Source organism: Notolepis coatsorum, assembly GCF_963971535.1.
Source record: "Notolepis coatsorum genome assembly, contig: SCAFFOLD_863, whole genome shotgun sequence".
Taxonomy (NCBI): Eukaryota; Metazoa; Chordata; class Actinopteri; order Aulopiformes; family Paralepididae; genus Notolepis; species Notolepis coatsorum.
This window is the reverse complement of record NW_028172539.1, coordinates 37,501-51,415: the sequence shown is the minus strand read 5'-3', so window position 1 is coordinate 51,415 and position 13,915 is coordinate 37,501. Positions and strand designations below refer to the sequence as shown.

The 13,915-nt window shown below is 44.8% G+C and overlaps 1 protein-coding gene across 1 annotated transcript in view; it reads left to right on the top strand.

Annotated features, from left to right (window-relative positions):
- The window catches only part of LOC311247708 (SPARC-related modular calcium-binding protein 1-like), a gene marked incomplete at both ends in the record, with an annotated part of 65,399 nt that overhangs the window by 16,318 nt on the left and 35,166 nt on the right, over positions 1–13,915 (top strand). The window contains 4 exon segments of the mRNA XM_084338716.1: positions 2,111–2,161; positions 3,843–3,890; positions 10,123–10,179; positions 11,724–11,804. Coding sequence (XP_084194842.1) covers positions 2,111–2,161; positions 3,843–3,890; positions 10,123–10,179; positions 11,724–11,804 — 237 coding nt within the window.

Sequence of the window (13,915 nt, the reverse complement as noted above, 5' to 3'; positions counted from 1 at the left end):
CATACTTCATTACTGCACTCAGAGTCACTAACGCTCACATGCCGAGCGTGGATCGTATGTCATATTCACGGCCCGGGAACAATTGATTCTGTCCATTTGGAGCACACACTGTATATAGTGAGATGTAGATTGGGGAAAGAAACATATTCAGAGATGATGCCCCACTGCAATCTATATACCTGTACCCCTCCTGTCCTGCATAAGGTCCAATATCTTCATTGTTTCTTGCAAAGGTATGTGTTCAAGTATTAAGTGTGTCTGATCGCTCCACTTTTGTGGGTAGTAATAACACATTACGTCACCATACAAAGTAACTACGTACTGTAATCAAGATACATTTTTCCTGGAATGAGGTAATTATTGTTCCAATTCTAGTACCCACGTTGCAGTGACTGATCTAGCAAATAGGTTGCATTACATACGTTAATAGTTCCCTCTGTACTGTTAGCAATTATGGATTCGAATAAATAGGCAATGGACCTGTCTCAAGCCCCCCCCTCTTTTCTTGATCCTCAAATGTTTTCATCCCTTTGTTTACTGGCCACTGAGACTACTGACCACTGAGACTACTGGCCACTGAGACTACTGACCACTGAGACTACTGGCCACTGAGACTACTGACCACTGAGACTACTGGCCACTGAGACTACTGACCACTGAGACTACTGGCCACTGAGACTACTGGCCACTGAGACTACTGACCACTGAGACTACTGACCACTGAGACTACTGACCACTACGACTACTGACCACTGAGACTACTGACCACTGAGACTGCTCGCCACTGAGACTACTGACCACTGAGACTACTGACCACTGAGACTACTGACCACTGAGACTACTGACCACTCAGATTACTGGCCACTGAGACTACTGACCACTGAGACTACTGACCACTGAGACTACTGACCACTGAGACTACTGACCACTGAAACACTGAGACTACTGACCACTGAGACTACTGGCCACCGAGACTACTGGCCACTGAGACTACTGACCACTACGAATACTGACCACTGAGACTACTGACCACTGAGACTACTGACCACTGAGAGTACTGACCACTGAGACTACTGGCCACTGAGACTACTGACTACTGAGACTACTGACCACTGAGACTACTGGCCACTGAGACTACTGACCACTGAGACTACTGACCACTGAGACTACTGGCCACTGAGACACTCAGACGACTGGCCACTGAGACTACTGGCCACTCAGACTACTGACCACTCAGACACTGAGACGACTGGCCACTCAGACTACTGTCCACTGAGACTACTGACCACTGAGACACTGAGACTACTGGCCACTATGACTACTGGCCACTCAGACTACTGACCACTCAGACACTGAGACGACTGGCCACTCAGACTACTGACCACTCAGACACTGAGACGACTGGCCACTCAGACTACTGACCACTCAGACACTGAGACGACTGGCCACTCAGACTACTGACCACTCAGACACTGAGACGACTGGCCACTCAGACTACTGGCCACGAGTAGTAACGTAACGTGTAATACATTCATTTATTTAATTTATTTCAAATAGCAGCCTGATTACTCCGACAGATACATCCTAACAACGAGCAATGACCCCATTTGAACTCGACTCAAACTCGACCGAACCTGATTGTGGACCCACCTGACTCGACTCGACTCGCACACCTCTGCCCGCTGTTGTCTCTTTCCGTCCTGTCTGCTGGACGTCGCGATAAAGACGCTGGGAAGTGTAGATATTCAAACAAACAAATAATCTACTTCTAATATCTAATCTATAAGCACACAACTGTTTAGCTAAGATCATTATCCTTATAACAACAAATTATCCTTATAACAAACACATCTGTAAAGAAACATGTATGGACTTCGAAGGCTAATATGTCTTTCTAGGTAACAGTGTCACAAGTTCATAGGAGGTTGAGAGACAGAATGGGTGAGTCTGGCGGTGTCCGCGCCGCCCTGGACACATAAGGACTAGAGACTGGAACAGTGCGGACAGGGACTCTTCTCCCCCTGCCTGTCGACTCACAGCGAACGCCACTGCTCAGATGCCCAGCCTGTGCACTATGACCCCAAATCAATCATCTCGCATACGTTTGCAGGAAACTTCCGTGAATTTATGGGAACTCATGCTGGGACAAGTGGATTGTCAGGTAGTAAATTTCATTCCAATTGCCTTCACTCAAAATGTCCTCCCCTTGGTTTTACACCGTCTTCAATTTGTGTCCATTCCCCCAGACACCCCCGCATGCTTGACTTGACTATCTGCATGCACAGAAATGTGTATTTTACGTCACTGTGTTTTCCTTTGCGACTGCGTATGCCCTCTGTATGATGTGTGAACACACACACAAACACACTATATCTTTCACATATTTTTAATACTGGGTTTCACAGGGTTCTTCTCGCCTCGATTTGGGGTCACCTGCCAAAATAGGTTGGAAACCCACGTTCTGGGGCAGTGGTTTCTCAACCTTTTTTGTGTCAAGGGACCCCAAATCTATTAGGAAAAAAAAATATTATAATTAGGGAGTGGACTCCCAAGATCTTCTTCAGGGACCTTAATCTGAGCAGATTTCGGTTGTTAGATATGATTAAAGGTATCCAACGGAGTTTTCTTGTAAACTGCTTGCTTTTGTTTTACATAGATGAATACATTTCCCACCTCATATAACCTTTATGATATAATTTTCACAGTTTTCTTTGCTCTCGCGATGTCTACATCCCATCCGAGTTTAGTTTCACTTTCGGTTTTGGGGCAAAGTTGTAACGAGTCCGACCTCCTTTGATTGACAGGCGAGTTGGCTTCTTAGATTTCGAGTAAGATCATATTATGGACCAATCGAATTGAAGCACAAGGGCATGTTTAACTCCAGTGCACTCTTTTTGTTTTCCACGTCACCCTCCCCCGTGCATGTGCATGTGCGTCCTCGTGCGCGTGGTGGAAGAACACGTGATACACAATTTTCAGGGGCCCCTTTCTTTCTGCTGTAGCGCCAATTTCAACAACTAGTGGTCAAAAACACCATTGGATACCTTTTAAGTGCAGAGTTGTATATCTGTCCACTATAGTTGAGATAACAGTGGAGAGAGTGAGACCTGTGATCAGAATAGTCACTCTTATGACCCAACTCCCGTTGGGTTCACCTCTATAGACGGGTTTCTTGTTTGTAAACACAGTGTGTTCCAGCCAATCAGCAATACCACGCTGAATCACATGACCCCCTACCACCTGCGTCGAACAATCCCCCGACTAAAAGTATAATGGAACTCTATGGAGCTCTATGGAAAAACCATGGCACCCTCCTGACTAATGGTACAATGGGGCTCTATGGAAAAACCATGGCACACCCCTGAACTAAAAGTCGTTTCAAACAAAATAGCTGGATGTCATTTAGCCAAATCAGCATGGCTGTGTGTGAGTGAGTCTTTCACCTTTTTACATAGCTAGCTTTGGCGTGGATTGGTTTTTTGAGATCGCTAGCATGGCTAACAAATGCAAATATACTGTAGTCTGCCCCGTTGTTCTGACCAGGACTAGCTTTCTTTTTGACGCGGACGAGAAACCTGTCTATAGTGAATGTAAGAATGTAAACATCTTTCTGGCATCCCTCCCTCCCTCCCTCCCTCCCTCCCTCCCTCCCGGAACCCTCTCAGGGACCCCAGGGGGTCCTCGGTGGACCCCAGGTCGCTCTGGGGGACCACTGTACTGTACTGTACTGTAAGGGGGTATAGAGTAAGCGGTGGAGGTGGATCAGTGCCTTCAGGCGGACTGGAGGCATTGCTGCTGCTGCCCGGGGCACGTTGTGTAAACGTTGTGCTTTTTCTCCCAAGGTTCAGTAACCGATAAACCTCCTGGACCCCCCAGCTCTGGTAGAAAAGGTGAGTTGCGATCCACTGTGAGGTGTGTGTGTGTGTGTGTGTGTGTGTGTGTGTTTGCATTTTAAGAGAGAGAGAGAGAGCATGCGGTACAGAATCTGTTTAGATCTGCTTTCGTTCCATCTGTGTTTCGTTCATAGTTCATGTCTTGTGTGCACAGCTGAAAGGCACGCGGCGTGCTATTTTTTCTTTTACTTGACGTACTGCACCGATAACTGTTGCTTTTAACACCTATCGGTGCACTGCTGAGCTCCTTTAATGAGCCTGTAAAGAGTTCAGATTGTATGTGATATGAGTTCATATTCTATCCACAGCTGACTGGTAGATATGTACAGACCCACCCTCTGCTTATAGAGAGGCAAAGTCCCTCCCCTTCCGCTAACCACCCATGGGACCCTATTTCGGAAAAAGAATACATACGGTAGTCAATGGCGAGAGACAAATCTTTTTATTTTATTTTTTCGTTTGAGTTGTGAATTACACTGTTCGTGTTTGTTTTTAATATTTTTATATTCAGATACAATTTTATTGCCTATATTTATGTCTTGCTACTATTACCCTGCCCATAGCTTTACCTCCCCTCCCCCTCCCCCATGCTGCTATAATGCCCAGATTTCCCCCCAAGAGGATCAATAAAGGAATATCTCATCTCATCTTATATGACGTTTGTCAATTTAAAACATAGTTACGCAAGTTATGAAAGTTGACTTGCACGTTCGTTCGCTGACATTACCGGCAGCTTTTGATGCTGTAACGTAACGTAAAAAATTCAATCAGGATAAGAAAAATGTATGTCTCTCGCCATTGACATAGCTTTTTCCAAAATAGGGTCTCACAAGGGTCCAGTGGAAGAGGGGGGGGCCTCGCCTCTCTATTGCACCATGTTTAAGGGTAGATGCACACTACAGGATTTTGGCCAGTTTTAAGCCCCAATCAAGCCATTCCAAGTCACAAGATTGGGATAAAAAAAATTTAAATCACAACATCATAGTTTTACTCAAGAGGCTTTTCAGCGTCAATTAAATCTTCAAAATGGCTACGAAACCCATGTTGTTGCTACTAGGGATGGGAAAAACTCACAAATTGCTATTTAATAATCACCGGGAACTATTTTAATACTAATCGAAGACCCACCCACATAATTATTATGATAACATATGATTTAGTTTTTACTTAATAGCGAACGTGAGATAATCAAACAAGCGAGCTAGCTTGCTGCTGTCATTGCTAACAGCTAGATATTTGGGAGTCGGACCAGGTTAACGTTATTTCCGGGAACAAAAGCATTAATTCTGAACGTCACATCACCGATGCTTGAAATGTGTGAGCTTAGTGAAACAATAATGGCTAACATACAAAACGTTGCTACAATGTAACGTCTCCAGTCTCTATTTATTTTCTGTTCTCCCAGCTGTTAACAGACTGTTAGCGAGCTGTACCCAGCATGCCATTCAGCGTTGTAACAGTTAATAGGGCTCCCCTCTACATACACTACACAGTATGTGCTGGTAAAAACAAGGGAAAATATACATTTTTAGAGACAAAACGATAGTCGCATAAACTATTCGATTTTTTTTTATAATTGAATAACCTTTTCGAAAACTCTAAAATCGATGTCCATCCCTAGTTGCTGTAGACGGTTTCAACATGACAGAAAGAAAACAAGCAAAACATAAACCCACATTCTAGAATTGACTACATTTGATTTCCTGTACGTTTTTCTTTTTTGCGAACATTTGCGACAGGAAATCAACTCTGTTTTTTTTCTGTTCCCTATAGCAACACATCAAACATTCCACTGAAACGGTTCTATATTATTTATAAAAAAAAAAAAAAATCTAAAATTGTAGAAAGAAATCTTGTAGTGTGCATCCACACGTTGAGAGATGCCTTATTACCTCTGTCTGCTTACATCATCAAAGGAATGGAGACAATCATCATGGTGTGTCTGCTCATAGAACAAGACCGCTGGCTCCTCCCCCATGCCCCCCCACCCCCAACCCCTCAGTGAAACCCCAGCCCAGAAATATATACATTCTTTACACCTTGGAAAGAAGTGGGAGCCTCTCAGGGGTTTACTATTATAAAGCACTTTTGTCGTTTGCTAGCCCCTAGGGTGGTATATAAAGGAGGAGTGTTACTGTGCAGTGGGGCAGGAGGACTGCTGGGGAGTGGGGGGTTAGGAGAGTAGGGGGGGGGGGGGGGGGGGGTACAGTTCCTTGCTTGGGCTGGTTCCCCCCCCCACAGTTTGTAGATCACAGCCTCAGAGAACAGCAGTATCACTGTTGGCCCAAGCGGGTCACTCGCTGACCGTAAGCCCTTACAGTTGATTGACATACTACCTCACTTAACCCTTTCACTGTGGCAATACAGAAGGTTAGCCCTTTGCGGAGCTACTGATGCTAATGATGGAGCATCGCCGTCGGTTTGTTTGATAGTAAAGGCTTAACCTTCTGTCGTGTGGCAGTGAAAGGGTTAAAGGGAGAGTCGGCATTTTTAAGAAGCCTATCTTGATTTGTCACAAACTCGGGGAGACCTTTTAGTTCATCCGTGAAACGCTTTTCAGCGTGGGTTTTGGTTTTAGAAATTAAAAACACAGCAAATGTTAGCATTTTGTTAGCAATGCATGGTCTTTTTCAGTCTCTAAAACCAAAGCCCTGGTTTCCGGTGCTTTATTTGGACGGAATAAACGGAGCTCCCAGTTGATCAGTTGACCGGCTTAATACAAATGTGACCATCCCTTTAATTAAAGCTGCACCGGGTAGTTTTTTTTATAATCTCCACGTAAATCCCCCCCAAAAATCACCTGTTGAAACAAAGTGAGCCAACGTCGCTCTTAGAGGAGGCTTCTTTGTACGGTAAAGGTGGTGGGATGGGAGGAGCGCCACAGCCAATCAGATCATTTTTTTTTCTTCAAAAAGTGCTTGTAACACTTGTGCTTGTAAAGAAATATCGTACTTTATTTGGACTTTTCAGAGGTTTAATTTTTTTTACCCCACAAACTACCTGGTGCACCTTTAAGGCAGCATGTTGTGACAATGTAGGTGGGTCATCTTTGTTCCTCGTAGCTGTTATCATCCATAATAGTCCCATTTACCAGTTTCCTTACTGAAGGCAACATCGCCCCTCTCTATAGCGACCTTGCACGGAATGTCTGTGCAGTTCACCGTCTTCCAACATGGCAACATAGCAACCATTGTTTTGCACACGGCAATGGAAGAGACAGCGGTTGCTATGAAAACAACGGTTGATATGTGTTGATAAATGAGAGAAAAAAAAACGTAATAATTTGCAGTCTTTATTACTGGATCTTGTAAACAAGTCACAATGGAATTAGTTTCCAGTGTTTTACCGACCCTACCACCGCACAGAAACAAGGTGTTTCCTTTTCGAAGGTGGTCACCAACAGGTTACAGGCAGCCATGCTGGGAGAAAGAGAACTACACATACATTCCCAGTCTTATCGCCAGTCCGTCCTCACCTGTACTACGCGGCAGAGTTGAGTTACAGTAGTAAAGGCCACTCCGATTCCCAATGTCCTCAGTGGTCTCGTCTGGTTGAAAGGTTTCCAAAGGATGGTTGCCGTGGATACAAGACTGTGTGTTGTCCCTTCACTTGGGTAAGTATCTTAGGCCGCTGACTCGACAACACAGTTTAAGACGTGGGGGGGAGACAGACCATCCACTAGATCTCTGTGTACGTCGCCAACAACACATTCAATCACTTCCAACGTCTCTTCCAAGCGTTTTTTTTTTTGGCCCGGCGAGGAGTGTAAGGTGTGTTGGTCTCGGAGACTTTCCAGTACTGTAGGTTCTGCTTTTACCAGATCAGTCTGTCCCCAAAAGACTAGCTGAATCCATTTGAAATAGCAATTCGATGAGTGGGGGGGGGGGGGGGGGTCTACAGTAGGCTACACTTACTTATATCTGCTTGTGTACTTCTAAATATTACAGATGTGTAGGGCTGACCTCGACTAGTCGAATAGGAGCTGTAGTCGACTGCCAATCTCTCAGTCTAATTATTATTATTTTTTTTTTTTTTTATCATTCCATTTGGGCTGTGGGGGGTGCTTAATGTCTGATTTAACTTGTGGGGGGTGCTTAATCTCTGATTTAACTTAAATCATATAATAATTTTTTGCATTCGACTGAGAGATTGGCAGTCGACTACGGCTCCTTACCGATCGATTAGTCGACTGCCAGTCGACTATCTGCAAATTTTGGCCAATCAAAGTCGAGCACACAAATCCTTAGTCGGGGACAGGCCTACAGCTGTGACAACCTTTAGATTCTGCGAGCGAGGACATACAGTTGATATAGCGTTAGTTTGTTGTAATCACAACATCACAGTTTTTACTCTCAGGCAAAAATAATGCGCTACTTTTTCAGTTTTTCTTTCTTTTTTTGCCCACTAAATAGATATTTGTTTAGCATTCAAGGCAATCAAATATATTTAGCATTTATATAAGCCATTCAAATATATTTAGCATTTTTATAAGGCAATCAAATATATTTAGCATTTTTATAAGGCAATCAAAACCAAATCCTTGCTTCAATTCACACTGATGTGAATTAGGACACACTGTGCACTGTAAAAAAGAAAAAAGTTGTCTCAACTTATATTTTCAACTAGCATATTGCATTGGCTATTTCATTGGTTGAATCAACTAAATATGAGAGAAATGTTATGTTAATTCTCTCCTGTTTAGTTGATTCAACTCCTGCGCAAAAAAAAAACGTTTACTTGAAAATACAAGTTGAGACAACCATGTTATTTGTCTCCACCTATAAGCAAAATTTCCATGGCATTTTGCCACAAGTCCCTTTTTAATTTCTGTGAACTCAGGGTATCTGCGGTGTATTACAAAGTCTCAAATAGTATTAAATTCATAATTCTCAATTTAAGGCCTTAAAAGTAGCACACCACATAGCGCACTGAGTCGCGAAGCGGTAGTCCCGGGTTCGTTTCCCAGTCCCGGCGACCATTTGCCGCATGTCTTCCCTACCTCTCCTCCCGTTCTCCCTCTCTCCTCTATCGGTCCTGCGTGGCCAGAAAAAGCTGTAAAACGCTAATAAAGATAAAAAAAAATAATGATAAAATAATTGAAAAGTCTTGAATTTCATTTGCACAGGTATAAAACCTTTCGGAGGGCAGCTCGGCTGTCGGGAGATTAATAAACAATGTCAAATATATGAAATGTTTTTCTATTCAAGCTCTCGTTTTTTGCGGGGCCACCGGCAGCTCGGTGCGTCTGGCGAGAGCTTGTATGGAACTGGCAGGAATATAAATAGCAGCCGCAGTTTTTTTTTTGCTAGTATCGATTGCTCATGAAATTGGTATAAAACGTTGCTCTAAGTGGTATTAAAAAGGTCTTAAAAAGTCTGTTTGACTTGTTGAAACCTGCAGATACCCTGCTGGAACTGTATAGTACGTTTATTTGATCCAACTCGGCTCCGTCTGACGTCCATACACCTCTCGTGTTGTTGTTATTTCACTGGTGGGTGGGCTTGTCCTTGTGTGGGTTTTCTAGTCCTTATCAAAATGTGCCCCCATAGGATGCAGTGTGGGAGCGGCTGTAGGGGCTTTTCTCTACACCTGCACTGCACCCATGGGGGCTGTGTGTGTCTGTCTATGTATGTGTGTGTGTTTGTCTGTCTATATGTGTGTATGATTATGTGTGTGTGTGTCTGTCTATGTGTGTGTGTGTGTGTGATTATGTATGAGGGGCCGTATATACCATATACCGTCACCTAAATCATACGTATGCTATTGAAAAACTTGTGCGTGTGTGTGATTATGTGTTTGTGTGATTATGTGTGTGTGTGTGTGTGTGTGTGTGTGTGTGTGTGTGTGTGCCTGCGTGCGTGCGTGCGTGTGCCTCCGTGCGTGTGTGTGTGCGTGCGTGTGTGTGTGTGAGAGTGTTGTTGTGGCCTGTTGGTGCCGGTATGTGAACGCATGTTGATGAGAGGAGCAGCTGATTCACTGACGTGTGCAAGAGAGAGAGAGAGAGGCACGATGCAGTATGTGGGAGGCTTCTCTCCATCCTTCTTCTACCATTCAATCTTTTATTCTCTCTCTCTCTCTCTATCTATCTTTCTCTCTCTCTCTCTATCTCTCTTCTCTGCTCTTGGCCGGGCCATGTGCAAATCCCAACCATTCAACAGTTCTGGAGAGTAGATTGTATTAACCTCAATAATGGCAGTCTCCTTCCGTTTCTTTCTCACTCTCAATCCAGATGACGGCTCCAAGCCCACGCCCACCACGGAGACCCACGTTCTCCCGGAAGGGGACGGTAAGTCTCCTCTCAAACACCCACCCCCTGTTGACTCTATCCGCATCATGCGTGATCCCCACCCACCCAGCCAGCCTCCCATCAGGCAGGAGGCTGCGCAGCATCCGGGCAAGAACCACCAGGCTGAAGAATAGCTTCTTCCCCGGATGCTGTGAGAGACTATACTGAACAGTTCATCGCGGCTCATCACTGCCATGCCTCTCTGTCTGCACACACTGCACCGTAGCACTTTATGGCACCTATCTCTCTTTTAATCAGTGAATCAAAGGAGGGCGGCTGAGTGGCGCAGTGGGCAAGGCGCTCGCCACTAACGCAGGAGACGCTGGTATCGAGCCCAGCTCTCGGCGTTGCTACCGGTTTGGCCGGCCGTCATACTAACACAATTGGCAGTGTTAGAGGGGGGTGGGAAAGCCAGTGGGTGGGGATTGGACGTTGTGGACAGCGACTCCTACAGGTCGGTTGGGTGACCGCCGGTGCAGCGGAAACAGGAAGTATCGGGGGCAGCGTGAGCCTCCCACGCGTTACTCCTCGCCACTGAGAGTTCGAGCTGCTGCGGTGAAAAGATGCGACAGGCTGCCTCCTCGTGTACCGGAGGGGACACGTGATGCAAGGCTTCTATCCTCACTACAGCCGACCAGTGGGAGGCATAGTCTAGCAACGTTCAAGACAGGGGAGGGAAGAATTGGAAATACGAAATTGGGATGGGAGAAAAATAGAAAATGGGGAGAAAAAAGTGGACCAAAAAAAAAATCAGTGAATCAAATTGGTTTTATTGAACTAAATCAGTTTTATTGAATTAGACTTGGTTTTCTATTGAATTCATTCGTTTTATTGGATTTATTGAATCAGTTTGCATGTCTATCATGAGGATCAGTATTTATTTGAGTTATTTATTCTAGTTATTTAGTATTTAATGGCTATAACCAAGACCTGAGTACTGTATTTTGTGCTTCCATGTCACATGGAAAGATTACAATAAACATGACTTTGACTTTGACTTTGACTATGACTATGACTATTCACAGACATACGTCGGTTGACGCAGATCAGGTCTTCAGAGAGGTCTCTTCGGTCAAACGTTATTATGACTGATATTTCTATTCAAATATCCTCACGGTAATTTAGGGACACGTTTTCATTTTGCCCTCGGCCCACTTTTGGGTCCCTGAAGACATTCTGAAAAACCCTGATCCTACAGTATGTCCGTCCATCCATCCAGGTTCACGTTTCAAGTTTTGTTTTATTTCTCACATATAAGGTACATTACAGTGAAATGCTTGGTTCTGTGTGACCCTCCTGAGATTTAGCTTCATACAGTAAAAAAAAAAGTAAAAGAATAAAGAGTAAAGACCAAACATTATACAAAATATACAATATACAAAACGAAAGTACAAAATGCTAAATAAATGCAAAAATACACGTGTCCTCTATCACTCCATCCCCCCATCCCTACATCCCTCCGTCACTCTATCCCTTCATCCCTCCATCCCTCCATTCATCATTCTCTTGAGTCCATTCTTCAGTATGTCCTCCTGTCGTTGCAGAGATCACTGCACCTACGCTGTGGATCAAACAGCTGGTCTATAAGGAGAACAAGCAGAACAGCTCCAATTCCAGGAGAGCAGGTGAGAGACTGACAGAAACTCTGAATGAATGAAGAATGAATGAAAACTTTATTTAACAGATTGCAGAATGGGTACAATACAGTACGGCTCAATACACACAATTGTTAAGGGGATGCAGACCAGAGAAAGTCGTTTGTCTTGTTTACATCAGGGTCCCCCATTTTCAATTCTACCGACCAGCCAGCCAGCCAATCACCATCACACCTTTCACCAGCCAGCCAATCACCATCACACCCTTCACCAGCCAGCCAATCACCATCACACCCTTCACCAGCCAGCCAATCACCATCACACCTTTCACCAGCCAGCCAATCACCATCACACCCTTCACCAGCCAGCCAATCACCATCACACCCTTCACCAGCCAGCCAATCACCATCACACATTTCACCAGCCAGCCAATCACCATCACACCTTTCACCAGCCAGCCAATCACCATCACACATTTCACCAGCCAGCCAATCACCATCACACCTTTCACCAGCCAGCCAATCACCATCACACATTTCACCAGCCAGCCAATCACCATCACACCTTTCACCAGCCAGCCAATCACCATCACACCTTTCACTTTGTTGTGAGGAGGACACGTAATAATCATACATAGAACTTACCAACGGTACTTACTTTTGACTGCTGTCTCACAATAGAAATAATTCTAAAATAATGTGTGTCAGAATTTTGCTATGCCATGGTGGTCATATAGTATTATGACTGGATGAAATGCCAACCATGCCACGTATATGCTTGTGGTTTCACTTTGTTTTTGGCCGAAGCTAACATTTCTATACATGGAGGAAACACGGGGCAGAGCAGATAAACGCAGTCGGGAGGTTGGCGTCTTTTGTCATCGGCGCAGACGACAGAAACCTTCGCCAAGGCATGAATGATGAATGTTGAACGGACACCTTCCTTTCTAGCGAGAGGCGGTTGTCAACAGTACCGTATCTAGCTCCCTAAGCTAGCATAAATCAGCCTTTATTCACCCTGAATTAGAATTCTGCTTTGAGTTGCGTGTGAGTGATTCACGGGGCTTGGATTCAGGCCACTGTTATGCTCCTGTGAGGCCCTCGGTTGCAAAACTACAACGTCACTTTTATCTTTGAGCTATTTAAAAAAAAAAAGTCTGTCAATGTTTATCTTTTATTTTTTAAGCACATTTACATAGTCAATGGGTCCTGTTGTTCAGCCTCACAATGCTCTTGGATAGTACATGTGTTTATAGGTCCCACCCTCTGGCCTCTGAAGTCGCTAATGTCTTTTTTATCTGGGCTTCACAGACGGGGAATAACACTCATTGTAAGAAGTTTCTCATGTTGCCCGCATGTCCCGAGATAGTCGAGCAGCGCTCCATGGGCACTGCGCGGGGCTCTGACTTCGCGGAGCCATAATAATATTATGTTTAAGCTGAGCACAAAATTACGTTTATATTCCAGTATATCGCTGACAATTCTGAACCAGGACTGACCGTAAGCCCTCATTTGTCTGAGAGGGCTCACACGCACACGTGTCACGGGGCCAAAGAAATCTGGAGTGGCCCCAGATCTCACGTCCAGGTGCAGAGAGTGCTGCACGTGCACAAATATTGACCGAACTTTCCCCCGTGGCGCAGGGACAGATGGGAATTCTTACAAAAACGGGTTAAGTCAGATATTCTACCGCTTTTCTAGAAGCTGTCAGACCTGTCATTTTGACCCGGGGTTACGTTGAGGTGAAAGTCAAAAATACACACATATGGCATATGGCGCGCGGCCCCGGGGGGCGTACTGTATACCGCTAGTTTCTCTCCTGTCAGAGGAATGGCCATATAAGGACGTGTACAGTATAGGAAGGTTTGGGTCGTCATCTAACCACACGTTTATTGACAACGTGAATCGCACACTCCTACGCAGAGCTGTTTCTACGCCTGTACGTCACACAGCCTGCTAAACACCTCTGTCTCTGCATCACAGCCTGCTAAACACCTCTGTCTCTACATCACAGCCTGCTAAACACCTCTGTCTCTACATCACAGCCTGCTAAACACCTCTGTCTCTACATCACAGCCTGCTAAACACCTCTGTCTCTGCATCACAGCCTGCTAAACACCTCTGTCTCTACGCCTCTACATC